Source organism: Nyctereutes procyonoides, unplaced genomic scaffold (assembly GCF_905146905.1).
Source record: "Nyctereutes procyonoides isolate TBG_1078 unplaced genomic scaffold, NYPRO_anot_genome, whole genome shotgun sequence".
Lineage (NCBI taxonomy): Eukaryota > Metazoa > Chordata > Mammalia > Carnivora > Canidae > Nyctereutes > Nyctereutes procyonoides.
The window spans coordinates 35850895-35864627 of record NW_026575120.1 but is presented as its reverse complement, the minus strand read 5'-3'; the positions used below and the strand labels follow the sequence as shown (position 1 = coordinate 35864627).

The 13733-nt window shown below is 51.9% G+C and overlaps 1 protein-coding gene across 1 annotated transcript in view; it reads right to left on the bottom strand.

Annotated features, from left to right (window-relative positions):
* The window catches only part of CLCN1 (chloride voltage-gated channel 1), a 30542-nt gene extending 16809 nt beyond the window's left edge, over positions 1-13733 (bottom strand). Inside the window, exons 1-11 of the mRNA XM_055335192.1 lie at positions 13484-13733; positions 10492-10612; positions 9971-10102; positions 9281-9409; positions 8897-9030; positions 7546-7623; positions 6461-6539; positions 1050-1175; positions 684-768; positions 397-498; positions 4-88 (exon numbers count right to left, since the gene is read on the bottom strand). Coding sequence (XP_055191167.1) covers positions 4-88; positions 397-498; positions 684-768; positions 1050-1175; positions 6461-6539; positions 7546-7623; positions 8897-9030; positions 9281-9409; positions 9971-10102; positions 10492-10612; positions 13484-13663 — 1251 coding nt within the window. The 5' untranslated portion in view covers positions 13664-13733. The remainder of the gene's footprint in view (positions 1-3; positions 89-396; positions 499-683; positions 769-1049; positions 1176-6460; positions 6540-7545; positions 7624-8896; positions 9031-9280; positions 9410-9970; positions 10103-10491; positions 10613-13483) is intronic.

Below are 13733 nucleotides of genomic sequence, written 5' to 3'. Positions count from 1 at the left end.
CACCTCTCCAGCCATGAATTGGCCTATTCCTGGCGGAAAGGTGAATGAGGCAATGATGAAGGTAACTATTCCAGGATACAGCAGGCGGCTGAAAAGAAACAGATTTGAGCCCCCCCCCCCCAAGTTAGTCTCAGTGCACACCACCCTGAGCTGATAAGCTTGGCCTCAGTAGCGCACTGCAGCCTCAGCTCTTTAAACATAGAATGTTCTTGCCACCAAAAAGCAAGCTTTCAGGGGAAGACCATGCCACTTGCTCCCTATGTGGAATATCCAGACTTCTATATTTCATTGCAGGCCTCCTAAAGGGATGGATGGCCTTTGACAAAGATTCAAAGGGAGGGGCTCAGGAAGAAAGCAGAAAAGAAATGGGTAGGACGCAGAAGGGCGGCGACTCACTGCTTCGCCAGAAATTGGCTGAGGGCCTTGTGCTTTCGGACACCGAGCATGACTTGGCGATGCAGGTACACAAACACGGCTCCCAGGAAGCCACAGCAAATCCTGAGGGCATAAGTTATAGGGCAGTGGAACCCACTTCCTGGACCTGTTCCTGACGGGGAAATGAATACCCCGTGTCCCCCCTCCCCTGCTGCCCTCCTGCTCCAGCAATTCGCATTTATCCACACCTGCCCCACCTTCTTATCCAAAGCCACCTCTGCCCACCCTGAGCAGCCCACCCTACTGACCCGATGATGGCGAAGGCTGGGAGTTCCTGCAGGTCAAAGGGGAAATCCATTCGGAAATTGGTTCTGAAGAGAGCAGTGATGGTGACTACGGGATGGAAAGGCCAGGCATCATGGTGGGAGCGCCACAGAAACCCAAGGGGAAGCTGGAGTCACATCAACTCCTTCCTTCCATCAAGGCCACCGACCCCTCTTCCACTGAGCTTCCAGTTTTTATGCTTGAACACTGCCCTCCTACTCCTAGACCTATATATTTGCCCTATAGCCTTGGGCTTTGGGCTCACTTCCCAAATAATGCCGTCCATTCCTTTCCTCCATGCCCCATTACCGGCCTCCCTGTGTCACTCCCAGCCCAGGAAGCCCTGTTACCAGCGTCCTTGTTCCACACGGCCAGCACGCGGAAAACAAAGGCACTGAACGTGGCTGCAAAGAATCCTCGCCAGTAGTTCCGCACAGCAAAGTATGTAGAGGTGACCTCGATGCTGAACAACACTCCTGCAGGGGCATGGAGGTTGTCAGGTGCAGACAAAAGTGAAAGGCTCTTCCCCACACTCCCACCCTGCGGCCCTCAGGTGCTTTTGCTCAAACCTGAATCATGAGGGGAGCAGTAGTGGGAAGTAATGGTCTCCTGTAACCTCATGCTCTAAACCATACACTTGCTGATGCTGGTGGTTGTCTGTGGTCCAACAAGATACAGGGAGGAGCACCAGGGGTGGGGGGTGAGGGGTCCTCAACCCACAGGAGGATCAGGTGGTCCTTCCCTCTCCTTCCCTTAAAAAATAGGGGTGGGTGGGATTCACAATTGTCTGGTATCCACAGATATGCGAGTTGCTGCCGAGAAGTTGTAAGAGAGAACCTTCCCAGAGCAGGTGCTGAGCGGTGTTGCAAGGGCAGAGTTCAGGATTAGTAGGGACTCTCCTTCACATTCCCTTCAATCTCACCTCCCACCTCCCGTGCACCATGTACCTTAGGGCAGCTTTATAAGGATCAAATAAACAAAACGAACATGAAAAAGAAAAGAAAGCAGAGGATGCACTCGGAGTTTTAAAAAATTTATCAAAAACCCCTTCTTAAAAGAACCAAAGCAAGGGGGGAACCCAAGAGGCTAGAAGGTAAAAACAATTTGGTTAAGAAAGGTGGGTGAGGTGGACGGAAAGTCCTAAATAGTATTGCTCCTGAGAGCAGAGGGTGCAGCGGAACACAAGGCGGTGGATATGCACACCCACAGCGAGCACTGGTAGGGGCCAAGTAAGGAATGCTAATGAGGGCGTAAAGCAAGATTCCAGAGATGGCAAAGAAAGTTACCTTTGAACATATTAAGAATAAGGGAGTGGACTTTGATACAAGGTAAAAAGGGATGACAAAAGGACCTAGTTAAGCCTCGTCTTTATCAAAAGTGAGGAGAAACCAGGGAACGGCAGCGTACGATCCGCTGAATGGAGAAGAGGCCTGGCCCCATGAGAGACCAGGAACGGTTGAGGTCTGTCTCCCCCGTTCTCCCCACGGTAGACGGTTGCTGGCCTGCTGGAAATGCCCACCTGCTCCAGCTTCCCCCTCGAGTAGCATCTCACACCCCAGCCCTTTTTCCTTCCCTGTTCTGTAATCAAAGTCACCTCTCTTGGATCCCTCAGGACATCCCCCCTCTATTTCACAGGTGACAGTCGCAGGAGGTCACTTGCACCAAGGCGTGGTGGCCCAACAGTTACTCCCTCAAAGAGCAGCTGCAGCACTTGGCCGAAGGTCCCTAGTGGTCAGCTCAAATGCCAGCCTCTCTGGGAAGGCATTCCCAGGGCCCTCTGGGCAAGTAGAAACAGCCCCCCTCTCTCTCATCTTCCTGTCTCAGAATTTTGGACTATTTGAGCACTTGCCACTTGCAGACATAGCTATTTATTTGCATGTCCGAGATCCCCCTAGGATCAAAAATTCCTTGGAACCCACCACCACCTCCTGCCATGCCTGGTACATTGTCGGGGCTTATGGTCTGTTCTGTGGATGGAGAGGAGAAGGAAGGAGAACAAAAGAGGACAGAACGGATGATATTTCAGAAAAGAGAGTGAGGGACGGGAGAATTTGGGGCAGAGAGAGCTGCCAGCTACCCCTTCTGCCCCTGCGCCTCAAATCACATCGGGTTAGGTGCCTGCCTCCTAAAAGGAGGCTAAAAGGAGGATTTGACACAGTGGGGAAGCAGGTGGAGCCAGTCTCTCTCCTTTTCTTTACTAGTAATAAAACCAAAGTCAGCTTTGATGTGTTGGGGTGTAAGCTATCCAACTTATGAATATTTTACAACCATTTTTTGAAACCCTAGGCTAGATTTTCTTTCCTACAAGGTGGTTCTGGGATGCTTTGCCTAGCAGTCTGTCACTGTATGCTCAGGAATGAGAACTGATTTTAATATTAGCCTGAGCCAAACAGAAAATGTGCTGCTAAAAGCAAACAATGCATTACAAACACAAACAGCTTTTGAAAACTCTCTGGTCTTTGAGGTTCAATACTACTGCTCTCTTCTGTCCCGCTGGATGTTCTCTGTTCTTCGGCTCTGGCTCCTTTGTCTCGGCTCAGGCCAGGGCCCTGTGCTTGGCGTCCTGCTCTTGCTACTCGCAGACGCACCCTCTCAATTCCATTAATGCCCGTGGCTTCAAATGCCATTACACGCTACTGGTTAGCAAAGCGTTCTTTTCAGCTCGGGCCTGAACTTCAGACTCTGGCTCCAGCTGCCTATTTGGTATCACTTGGACACGCCACAGGAACTTCAAACTCAGCATATTTAAAATAAAATTGGGGGCATCTCTGTGGCTCAGTTGGGTAAGCACCTGACTCTTGACTCATGGTTTCAGCTCAGGTCATGATCTCCTGGGTCGAGGGATCGAACTCAGAGCTCAGCTTGAAGATTCTCTCCCTCTGCCCCTCCACCCACTTACCCATTCTCTTTCTCTGAAATAAATAAATCTTAAAAAAAAAAAAAAGTAAAATTGATTAACTCCTCGGGACCTGTTTCACTTCCTATATTCCTTGTCTTACTTACTAGCACTGCTGTCCACCCAATTTTCTTTGAAATAAACTTTGGGAGCAGGCCCAAATTCCTCTTCCTCTCTCATCCTTTGTAACCCCACATAAAAACAACCTCCAGATCCTGTCAATTTTAATTTTACGTCCTATCGCCTTTATGCATCATCCTCTTCTCGTGCTCTCTCGCTCTTCTGCCTCGATCCAGTTCAGTCTCTCATCATCTAGCATCAGGGCTACAACAATAGTCTTCTTGTTAATCTTGGATGAATGCTGTTAATCCATGGGCCAGTTCTATTGCACACACCTCTGCCAAAGGGATTGGATGAACGTGCACAGCTTGTTGTGTCACTTCCTTGTTCAGAACTCTTCCATGGCTTCCCTTCATCCATGACAGCATTTCCCAAGTCCATCTGTGAGATACTATGGGTGTCATGGAAAGTTCCTTGCAATGATGATTCTGTGGGAAACGCTGTAGTTGAGCTACAGTTTGCATATGCACGATGCCTGCCAGCATATCCGACATTCTGATAACTTCTCCAGGTTAATAAAACTATCTGCTTAACACGGTATTTTCAAACTTATTTGACTTTGGGACCCTTTTCAAATGTTACAGCTATTAATACTGTCGAGAACTATGTTCTGTAAAACACATTTGGACATATTCTAGTCTGGAGAATAGAACCTACATTCTTATGCATGGCCGCTGAGGATCTTAATGAAGTAGCCCCATTTCCCTGTCCAGATTCATTCCAGTTCCCCTGTATCCTCTTGAAACTCCCTCACCTGTAGTTAGAGCCCCCAGATCTTGATTACTTGATTGCTGTTCCTTCCATCCAGAGTACCCTGTCCTCATAGTCTTCCTTGTGCTCTGCTCAAGATGCCACTGAGACACTTCTTTGAGTGGGCCGTGAGGATGGGTTTATCTGCTCGTCAACCCTTTCAGCTGTGAGCATCTGAAAGCACAGGATCCAGGGCAGCATCCAGAGAGCACACGATGCAAGCAAAAGCATGCTTGTCCTTTTAGCAGAATGTTGAAGCAGATTTGTTTCCTTGGTGTAAGGAATTATGAGTTGGCACCTGGGTGGCTCAGTTGGTTAAGCATCTGCCTTTGGCTCAGGTCATGATCTCAGGGTCCTGGGATCAAGAGTGGGCATGCAGCTTCCTGCTCAGCAGGGAGCCTTCTCTCTGTCCTCCCCACCCCCCTTTCACTCATGTTTTCTTTTTCTCTCAAATAAATAAAAAATCTTAACAACAACAGCAAAAGATTTGGTTACATAGTGAATAATTTTGTTTCAGAATTATTCTATGTTCATAAAAAAAAAAGAAAAACAATCAAATAAAGCTACCTGCCAGGACATTTATTACTTGCACTCAGTAGAAACATCCTGAAAATGGCATTGTGACTTTTCAATACCAAACTTTTTCTTGCATCAAGAGGCACATTTTATCTGTAACTCTCTTATCTTTCCTATATTCTACATCGGACCAAGATAAACCTTTGTTGTTCATCCTAGAAATTCTAGTTTTATGCAAAAAAAATATACAGATTTTCTTCATTTTTACAAGAATATGGCTGATTAAATACAAAAATTCTAAAAGTCTGCCTGCCTAAAAATGTTTTTTAGGTCTTCTGGATTTGTTAGGTGAAAAGAGTGAGTAAAGGTGAAAGTGGTTATGAATGTAAGTGTGAACATCTACCGTGTACAGAAATTCAAACACAGCCCTCATTCACGGGGACTAGTGGCCTTAATGACAAGAGCTGATGGCAAAAGTGCAGGCAGGATGCTAGCTGATATGTGTGCCAGCCTGGTCTCCTTGCGCTGTGCGTACTGGCACTGCATCAGGACAAGCGAGCAGGACCCTCTTCCATCCCCTCTGAACGCTCATCCCCGTGTCTTTCCTGAGCCAAGTCACTTAGCACCCCTCTACAAAGGGACTGATGACATTTTCATAATCGAAAAGACACATCTAACTGCAGGTGTGTTTAAGGAGCATAGGCTTTCCTGCAATGCTGTTTCCCCACTTGTCAACTTGATGTCCTTTTTGTCAGCAATGAATCCAATGAATGACCCAGGCAATCTCTGTGCTTCCCGACCCACCGTGTTCATCTTGTTAGAATTCACACTGAGTTGTAAACAAACAGGTGCCACTGCTTTCTCTGTCCGGGGCCATTTGTTACTATCCCAGGACAAAGGCGGCAGACTGAAAAGCCACCCTTTGCCTTACACATGCAGAAAGAGTTAACCTCAGGTTTGAGCTGCAGTCAGGGAGCTGCGGGCTTTAACTCTCATCCAGAGCCCTCGTGAAAGCTGACCATTAGTCTAAGTAAGGTTCACCTACACCTCTGTGCTCTGATAACACAACGGAGGCTTTCCCTTGGAGAATAAACTATGTAGAGTCTCCTGTAGAAGACGTAGTAAGTGGAGGAGGGCAAACGTCCAACAATATCAACAGGCTTTATTTAATACACGTGGGGGAACTGGGGAGGCTGCCTGGGTTTTCATTCCTGGCTCTACCCCTTGCTCGAGTCACTTACCCTCTCTGTAATCTCTTTTCTCCTCCCTCTCTGTGCTGTCGGTCTCGTACAGCTTTTAGGAGGACTGAATGTAGAGTGCTTAGTATATCACCCGCACATAGTAAATGCTCACTAAAAACTTGCTATTATTGTTATACTTTCGTTGTAACTGGTAATATCACACTTGGGGATGCTGACAAAACCTGGCTGGGGAGCAAGCCCAAGCAGTGGACTGATGTAGGAGGGGTAAATCACTTGCCTCCAAGTGGCGTCCCAAAACAACAGCCAACTCCTACAGCACAGCCCACCGTCAGCATGTCAGTGTAATAGTATGGCTGCTACTAGGGGAGAGAGAGACAGAGAGATGGGAGGGGCAGGGAAGGGAGGCAGAGAGGAACGGAGAACAAGCAAGGGTGGGGAATAAGGCAGGAGAGGCTTCAGTCACAGGGAATCACAGTGTCCCCTCTCCCCCAGTGATTCCCAGGCCAAGAGAAAGTTAGTTTGGCAAACATGAAGTGACCTCACAGCGAAAGGCCAAACATAGAATATGAAATGGAAGATAAATATATGGAAGGCAGGTAAGCCAATGTGTGATCATCAGAGAGGGGCTGGAGATGGGGACAACCCGGGCAAGAAGTGTCAGTAGCAAGAGAAACAGGAAGGACTTCAGACAAACAGTACCAATAAAGCCTGCATAAAATAGCTGCCAGCTGCAAAGGAGCACATAGCCCTTTGGCATAAAAGTAGGGGTGCCTGCAAACCAGGGGCTAGGATCCAGGCCCCCTCCACCAGTCGCTTTGGCCAGCACCCTCTCCACCCCAAAGCTCAGGCAGCTACTCAAACCCCCTTCTAATTCATGCTCGCAACAGGGATAGGGAGATAGGGAGGAAGTGGGACTTGCCTCCGACAGGGGCTGCAAAGCAGCATCCCACGCCCACCGCACAGGCCGACACCAGGAGATCAAGCTGCCCAGACGCGGTCTGCAACAGAGAAGCACGCGGGACAAGGAGGGCAGAGGGCTGGGCCGGCAGCCATGCTCAGGAGGGGTGGGGTGGGGGGCCAGGAAGACACAGGGATGGGGGTGGGCAGCGTGGAGTGCAGTGCGGAGGGGCTCTGATACAGGGCAGCAGAGGAACCGGCCAGGGAGCAGGGGCACAGATCCAGAAGGGATGGGTGGCATTGTGTGGCTGGGGTAGACGGGTGGGAGGACGTGTGGGGAGAATGAGGGAGCGTGGGTTAGCGCAGTGCCCCACTCCAGCATCACGGCCAGCCCAGAGCAAAGGCAGCCCTCCCGACACCCTGAACACACACAGTCCCTCCCTCATTTTACTTTCTCAACCTTACCTCATAGACCCCACAGAACATGGACATAAACTTGCTGAGGACCGCAGCACAGATGCTGGCGATGTGGACGAAAGGGCCCTGGGAGACAGAAGGAGGGGAGGGGTCAGGGGCCGGGGGTCCCCCTGGGAGGCTGTGTGGCATTCTGTGGACAAGCCTTCTGGCTCCTGGCACTGAAGCTAGGTGCTAGAAGTACAGTGAGCAAGACAGAGGGTCTTTGGGGGAGCTCCATCCCAGAGAGGAAGGGAGGAAATTGCCAGCGTTTCAGGGATGCTATGGGGAGGAGATGAGGAAGGGAGAGGGGTGGAGGAGGCAGGACAGATGGGGGTGTGGTGGTTGTCCTGAGAAGGTGCTTCGGCTGTCACCACTGTGTGGTGTCTCCACCTACATGAGGGAGTGAGCCACGTGGGTGTCAGGAGGAAGAATGTTCCGGGCTGAGGGAACAGCAAGTGCAGGAGCCCTGGAACAGGATCAGCTTATGGGGTTGAGGGACAGGAAGAGCTGTAACCCAAGCACAGTCTTTCTGGAGGGCGGAAGACCAGACAGAGAGAGAATCCAGATCACCACAGGTCTCCCAGACCCCAGTAAGAAGTCTGGATTTTATTTCAAGAAGACTAGAAAGCCATTAGAAATTCTTGAGCAGGCGTCAGCCAGCACTGATTGCATTTTGAAAGGAGGCCTCTGGCTGCTGTGTGGATTCCTGATTGTAGCAGGGCAAGAATGCATAGGAGTGTAACCTTGAAAAAAAGCACAGCCTCTTTCTGGGTCTTGACTTTCACGTATTGAAACAAAGAAACTGGTCTGGAGTATCTCCAAAGTAGTGGTCCTCCACTGGGGAAGACACCCTCCACCCCCATCTGCGGGGGGACATTTGCCAATGTCTGGAGACATTCTGATTGTCAAAACTGGGGACGCGAGCAGCCCGGGGGGTGGGGGGTGGGGGTGGGGCTCAGCAGTTTAGCGCCTGCCTTCGGCCCAGGGCCTGATCCTAGAGATCCAGGATCGAGTCCCATGTCGGGCTCCCTGCGTGGGGCCTGCTTCTCCTTCTGCCTGTGTCTCTGCCTCTCTTTCTCTTTGTGTGTTTGTTATGAATAAATAAATAAAACCTTAAAAAAAAATAACTGGGGACGCTGCTGGCATCGAAGGGGTAGAGGCCAGAGGTGCTGCTAAACCTCCGACAATGCACAGGGCAGACGCTCAGGACCAAGAATTATCCAGCCCAAGGTGTCAACAGTTCCCTGGGCGGGGAGACTGGCTTCCCTTCCCGGGTATTTACTTCCCCTCCCTACTGGCCCTGGGCACTGACTCTTCCGGGGCTCAGTGCTGCCCTCTCCCGGAGCATCGCTGGACCTACCTCCTTCCCCACAGGAATGCCACTGCCCAGCCCTGCAGTCAGGGCCACAACCTTGGCCACAAAGGCCTTGAGGGTGAGATATTCCTTCAGGATGACCCCACGGAGTATTGTCTTCATTTCAGGGATCCCAGAGCCTAGAAGCGTCAGAGAATGATTATGTACAGCTTCCCGCTAGAGGTTCAAAGGGAGGTGAACATCCAGACAGTGGACATGGTGATGGGGTGGGTCGGGGAAGAGGCAGTTTTGGCGGCTGATGGAAAAGCAGGGAAGTGGGCTGTTAGTAGGGCCAGGTGAGAGAGTAAGTGGACTGGAAGGATCTGCAGGGCAACAAGGTTATGTTGACAACATGACAAGATGGGGGTAGGTTGGGGGGGCAGTTCTCACCAACAGCCTGGGGAGAGATGAGGTGGCAAAAGACGGCGCTGAAGAGGATGAGAGTTAGCGGGAAGGTGACCCAGACCAGGTACTGCAGAGGCAGGTTGGGCTGCATCTGGTAGTAGCTCCATTTGTAGGCTGTAGAGACAGGGGCATAGGCTCAGTCCCGGTGTGGCTGGGATGTCGCTGCCCCCCACCCCCACCCCAACAGCCACAGCACATCCGGGTGCTGTGAGCGTCCTCATGCCCTTGCAATCCCCGGCGACCTCACAAGATGGTACTGTTCTCATTGCACACAGGGAACCTGAGTTGTAGGAGGTGACGTGACCTGCCCACGTTCCCACCATTTGTAGAGTCTGCGCCAGTGCTGCCAACCCCACTCAAGCAGGCACCCTGTCAGGGTTGTCCCGGTTTGCCCCGAAACTGAGTACCTGGACCTCGGGGTGATCAGAGCCCAAACCAGAAAAACCCTGGGGAAAATTGGCCACCGGGTTAGAGAGGTGCCCTCAGCTTGGCTGGGAGCAGGTGAAGGGGCAGGAGAAATGGATCTGGGTCTGGGTCTGGTCTCATCCTGGGCCAGATCTCCTCTGGGCAACACCCTCCTCCCCAGATGCACCCCACTCATCCTAGGTAGGAACTCGAGAAACAGCCACCACCGTGTGGGGAGAGGCTGAGGGTGAAGGGCCGAGGTAAACCTACCCTGAAGGCTTTTGGCACTGACATAATCCATGCTCCAGCTAACCAGGGCCATAAGCAGTCCCAGGAGCACCAGAAAGATCCAGTCTTCTCCTAACTTTCTTCTCACCACGTGTCCTAGGCGGCGGACACAGCCTGGGAAGAGGGAGGAGCAAAGAAGAGCAGCCAACCAGTCACTCCTCTGGGCTCTGACTGGGGAAGGAGCGGAGGAGCTGGGCCCCCGGGGTCTTGCTCTAGGCTCCTTCACGGAGCTTCTTCTCACCACTCTGCCAGCTGCTGCCCTTGCCCCTTCCAAAGCACCCAGTCCAGTTTCCCACGGGATACCTCAATGCCTTCTAAAACTCTTGTTTCCTGGGGGTGGGTGGGAGGGAGAGGAGGCAGGTGCCTTTCCTTAATGCTTGGAGGACTTCAGTGTGGATGTGCGGAGGGTGGAAGGCAGGCTATATGCAACGGGACACCCCTTATTCTCCTAAGCCCTGCACTGCCTTCCATCCCAGATCCCTTTATCCCTCAGGCCCTGTCACCTTGACATTTAGAATAGTGATCCTCATCCTTGCTGTCCATGCTTTCACTGGAGCCCATCTTCTTGGACATCCCTGTGTCCTGCTCCTTGTCTGAGAATTGCTGTTTGTAATGGCCATAGATCTGGACACAGAGAGAATGGGAAATGTCTGCTTTGCTGGACTTAATAGGAATAGACAGAGGGAAGCACATAGACCCACAGGAAAAACAAGCAACTTTTTAAACTGGGTGTTGAGAGCCTCACATAGGGCCACCCTGGGGCTGTCCCCGCCCTGATCTCTCTGCCTGCATGCTTCTGCTCTTTACCTCTTAACCTACCCACCTTTTTTTTTTAAATATTTTATTTATTTATTTATTTTTTCATAGAGATACACACACACACACAGAGAAAGAGAGAGAGGGGGGCAGAGACACAGGCAGAGGGAGAAGCTGGCTCCATGCCGGGATCCCGATGCGGGACTCGATCCCGGGACCCCAGGATCATGCCCTGAGCCGAAGGCAGGTGCTAAACCACTGAGCCACCCAGGGATCCCCTACCCACCTGTCTTCACCCTCACCCCATCCAGACCCATCCTGGTCGAAGGAGGTCAGTTTCTACTCTGACGGAGAGACACAGGAACTCTGCTAAGACTGGACATCAGTGTCAATGAGGTGTTTATGTGTGACTCAGCTAACCGTGTCTCAACCTCTGTCCCTCTAATATCCCAGCCACCCCCTCCTCTGCCCTGGCCTGCCTCCTAGGAGGGCTGACATGGACCACTGAGCACAGACTAGCAGGTGACTCTGGGTTTCTCTGTCTTGGTGTGTCTGAGATGCTCTGGCAAGCTCAGAGAAAGCCCATCCTCCTTGCCTCCCTGTGCGCGTGTGCACACACAGAAACCAGTCCCAGTAAGGGACTTCCCAGGGCAGGATACCTAGAGGCTCATGTGGGCAGGGCGGAGGAGCACCCCTCCAGTCTGGCAGCTCTCTGCTCCAATCCCTGCAGGGAGCACGTATATTTGGGGTAGGGGGAACAGAGGCTCTCAACTGCTTTTACTCTGCGTCCTCCCCGCCCCTGCCCTCCCCCAGCCCACAGGCTAGCTCCGTCCTCTGGGGCCAGGGTCAGGCCAGGTCGTGTTGCTGGTTCTGGGAGAGCCTGGGTAGGAGAGATCTGATTTCACAATATGAGCCGCAGAGTTTACTCTCCAGTTCTGGACAGGCGCACACTGACTGCCTGGCTCACGGCTGCTTCGTCTTTTGGGGTGAGGTTAGTGACCGAGGGAGGCCGTGTGTCCCTCCCTGCCTCACCTGGCCCCAGAGAGCAGACACTACTCCTGCAGCTTAGGGCATGTCCCTCCACTTGCTGTCTCAGCTGTCGCGGCCTCTGGGAGGTGGAGATGAGGAAGGGGGTGCTCCCAAACCGACCCTGGCTGGGAAACCCCCAAAAGAGCCAAACTGGTGCCAGCTGGTTTGGGGCTAAGCACCCCATCAGAGTAGTGTGCTCAAGCCTGAAGGGGATGCTGGGCCTGGGATTCCTGAACAGAAACACCAGCGTGTGGACCAGGAGGGGGCTGGGCCCTGGAAAGATAGCTAAACAATGTCGACAAAATACCAGGAACTGTTGAGGCTGGGTAAGGGGTGCTTGGGGATTCATTATACAGCTTTATTTTTAAGTTTGAAATTTTCCATAATAAAAATTAAACATAGAAAACCTGAGGTCCAAACCCTTCTTCATTTTCAGGCCAACTCTACTTCCCAAATTACTTTACCGTTCCTTTCCAACACGAAGCTGCATGCTAGTCTGTCTGCTTTCCTGCCACCAGAAAGTGCCTTTTACTCTCGTTTTCACTGCCCCCACCCAGGCAGGTGGGTGAACATAGGTTCGAGGACTGGGGCACGGGGGGCGGAGGGGAGTTGTCTTTCTGTCCAGTCCCAGGCCAGGGCAGGCCCCCCTCTTGCACTCACCATTTCAGCCTCCCCTGATTTTGTATCCCCACCTCCCACTGATTCCCCAGGGTTGCCTCCTCTCAGGGACTGACTGGGACTGCAGTGAGAATCCTACAGACTCCTCCAATGCTGACAACCCCTGTGCAACCACCCCTCAGTTCCCCCCAATTCCCGCCCCCCCCCGAGCTAGATCCCCCCCCCTAATTACTCCTGGACCCATTGCATCCATCGTTAGCTAAAACACTTTAAACTCTGGCTTCCTGGTCCTGACAGGATCCATCCTGCGACACTTCCCATGCACCCTTCCTCACTGGCCATCACCTGCGTGTCTGTCCATGGCAACCTCAGGGGCTTTCCTTTGGCTGTGCCCTCCCAATTTCCCTTTCTTGATGTCTGCAACCCACCAATCCCCACTCCTGAGGGAGGTCATCCCTGGACACCCCCAATAAGCCCCCAAGCCTCTCTCACTGGGAACAGACACTTCTACCTTCCCGGGCGCCTACCACTTAGTAGGTTCTTACTTGATCAATCTTCCCACCCAAAGGTTTGATTACAGTTCTTCTGCTCCTTTGACCCCAGTGCATCTTTGATCACTCATATGTATTTCAGTTAGTTTTCTCCACTTATCCCAGCCCCTTTCTTCTGCCTTCTGCAAGAGTATTCCTTTGTGGGTGTTGTACCAAGGGTCAGGAGGGAGGAATCTGGTGGTGTCTGCATAGGGCTGAGGGTGGACGAGACAGCTTGCACACACACAGGCGTGGGCTCCCACGCCAACCACTCCATGCTGGTTATGTAAGCACGAGCTAGTCAAGCATGTGTCGTGGTGCCAGTCGCCCCTAGGATTCGGGTGCTCTGTTAGGGTTATATAAAAGTGCATGGGTCTCTCTAGAAGTGCACACTTAGCTGAGCTCAGCCCTTTGAAGGATTTTCATATTTTGAACACATTACCGCATACTTTTTTAAGTTAAAAGGTAACACTTCTGCCACTTTTCACCTAATTCCTTATTTCCCCCAATCCATCACACATTACCTTCTCGACTCCACCCCCCCCTCCCCTTCGGACTTTACCTGCGTGGGGCGGGTGTTGGCGCGGGGGCCTGCATCCCTGTGGAGCCTGTGTTGAAGGGCTCCATTCTCGGAGGGCAGTCCGTAGCTGGTGCAGTGTTCAAAAGGCATATACTGGTACTGGGGAGCACTACCCCACCAGCTCTGCTCGCCCCCACGCCGCAGGGACTGGGATGGCTGCATGTTCCCTCCCTGGGCCAGGCCTCGGCCTGCTTGCCCCTGTCCACCCCCCAATACAGCTCCTTAAGCCTGT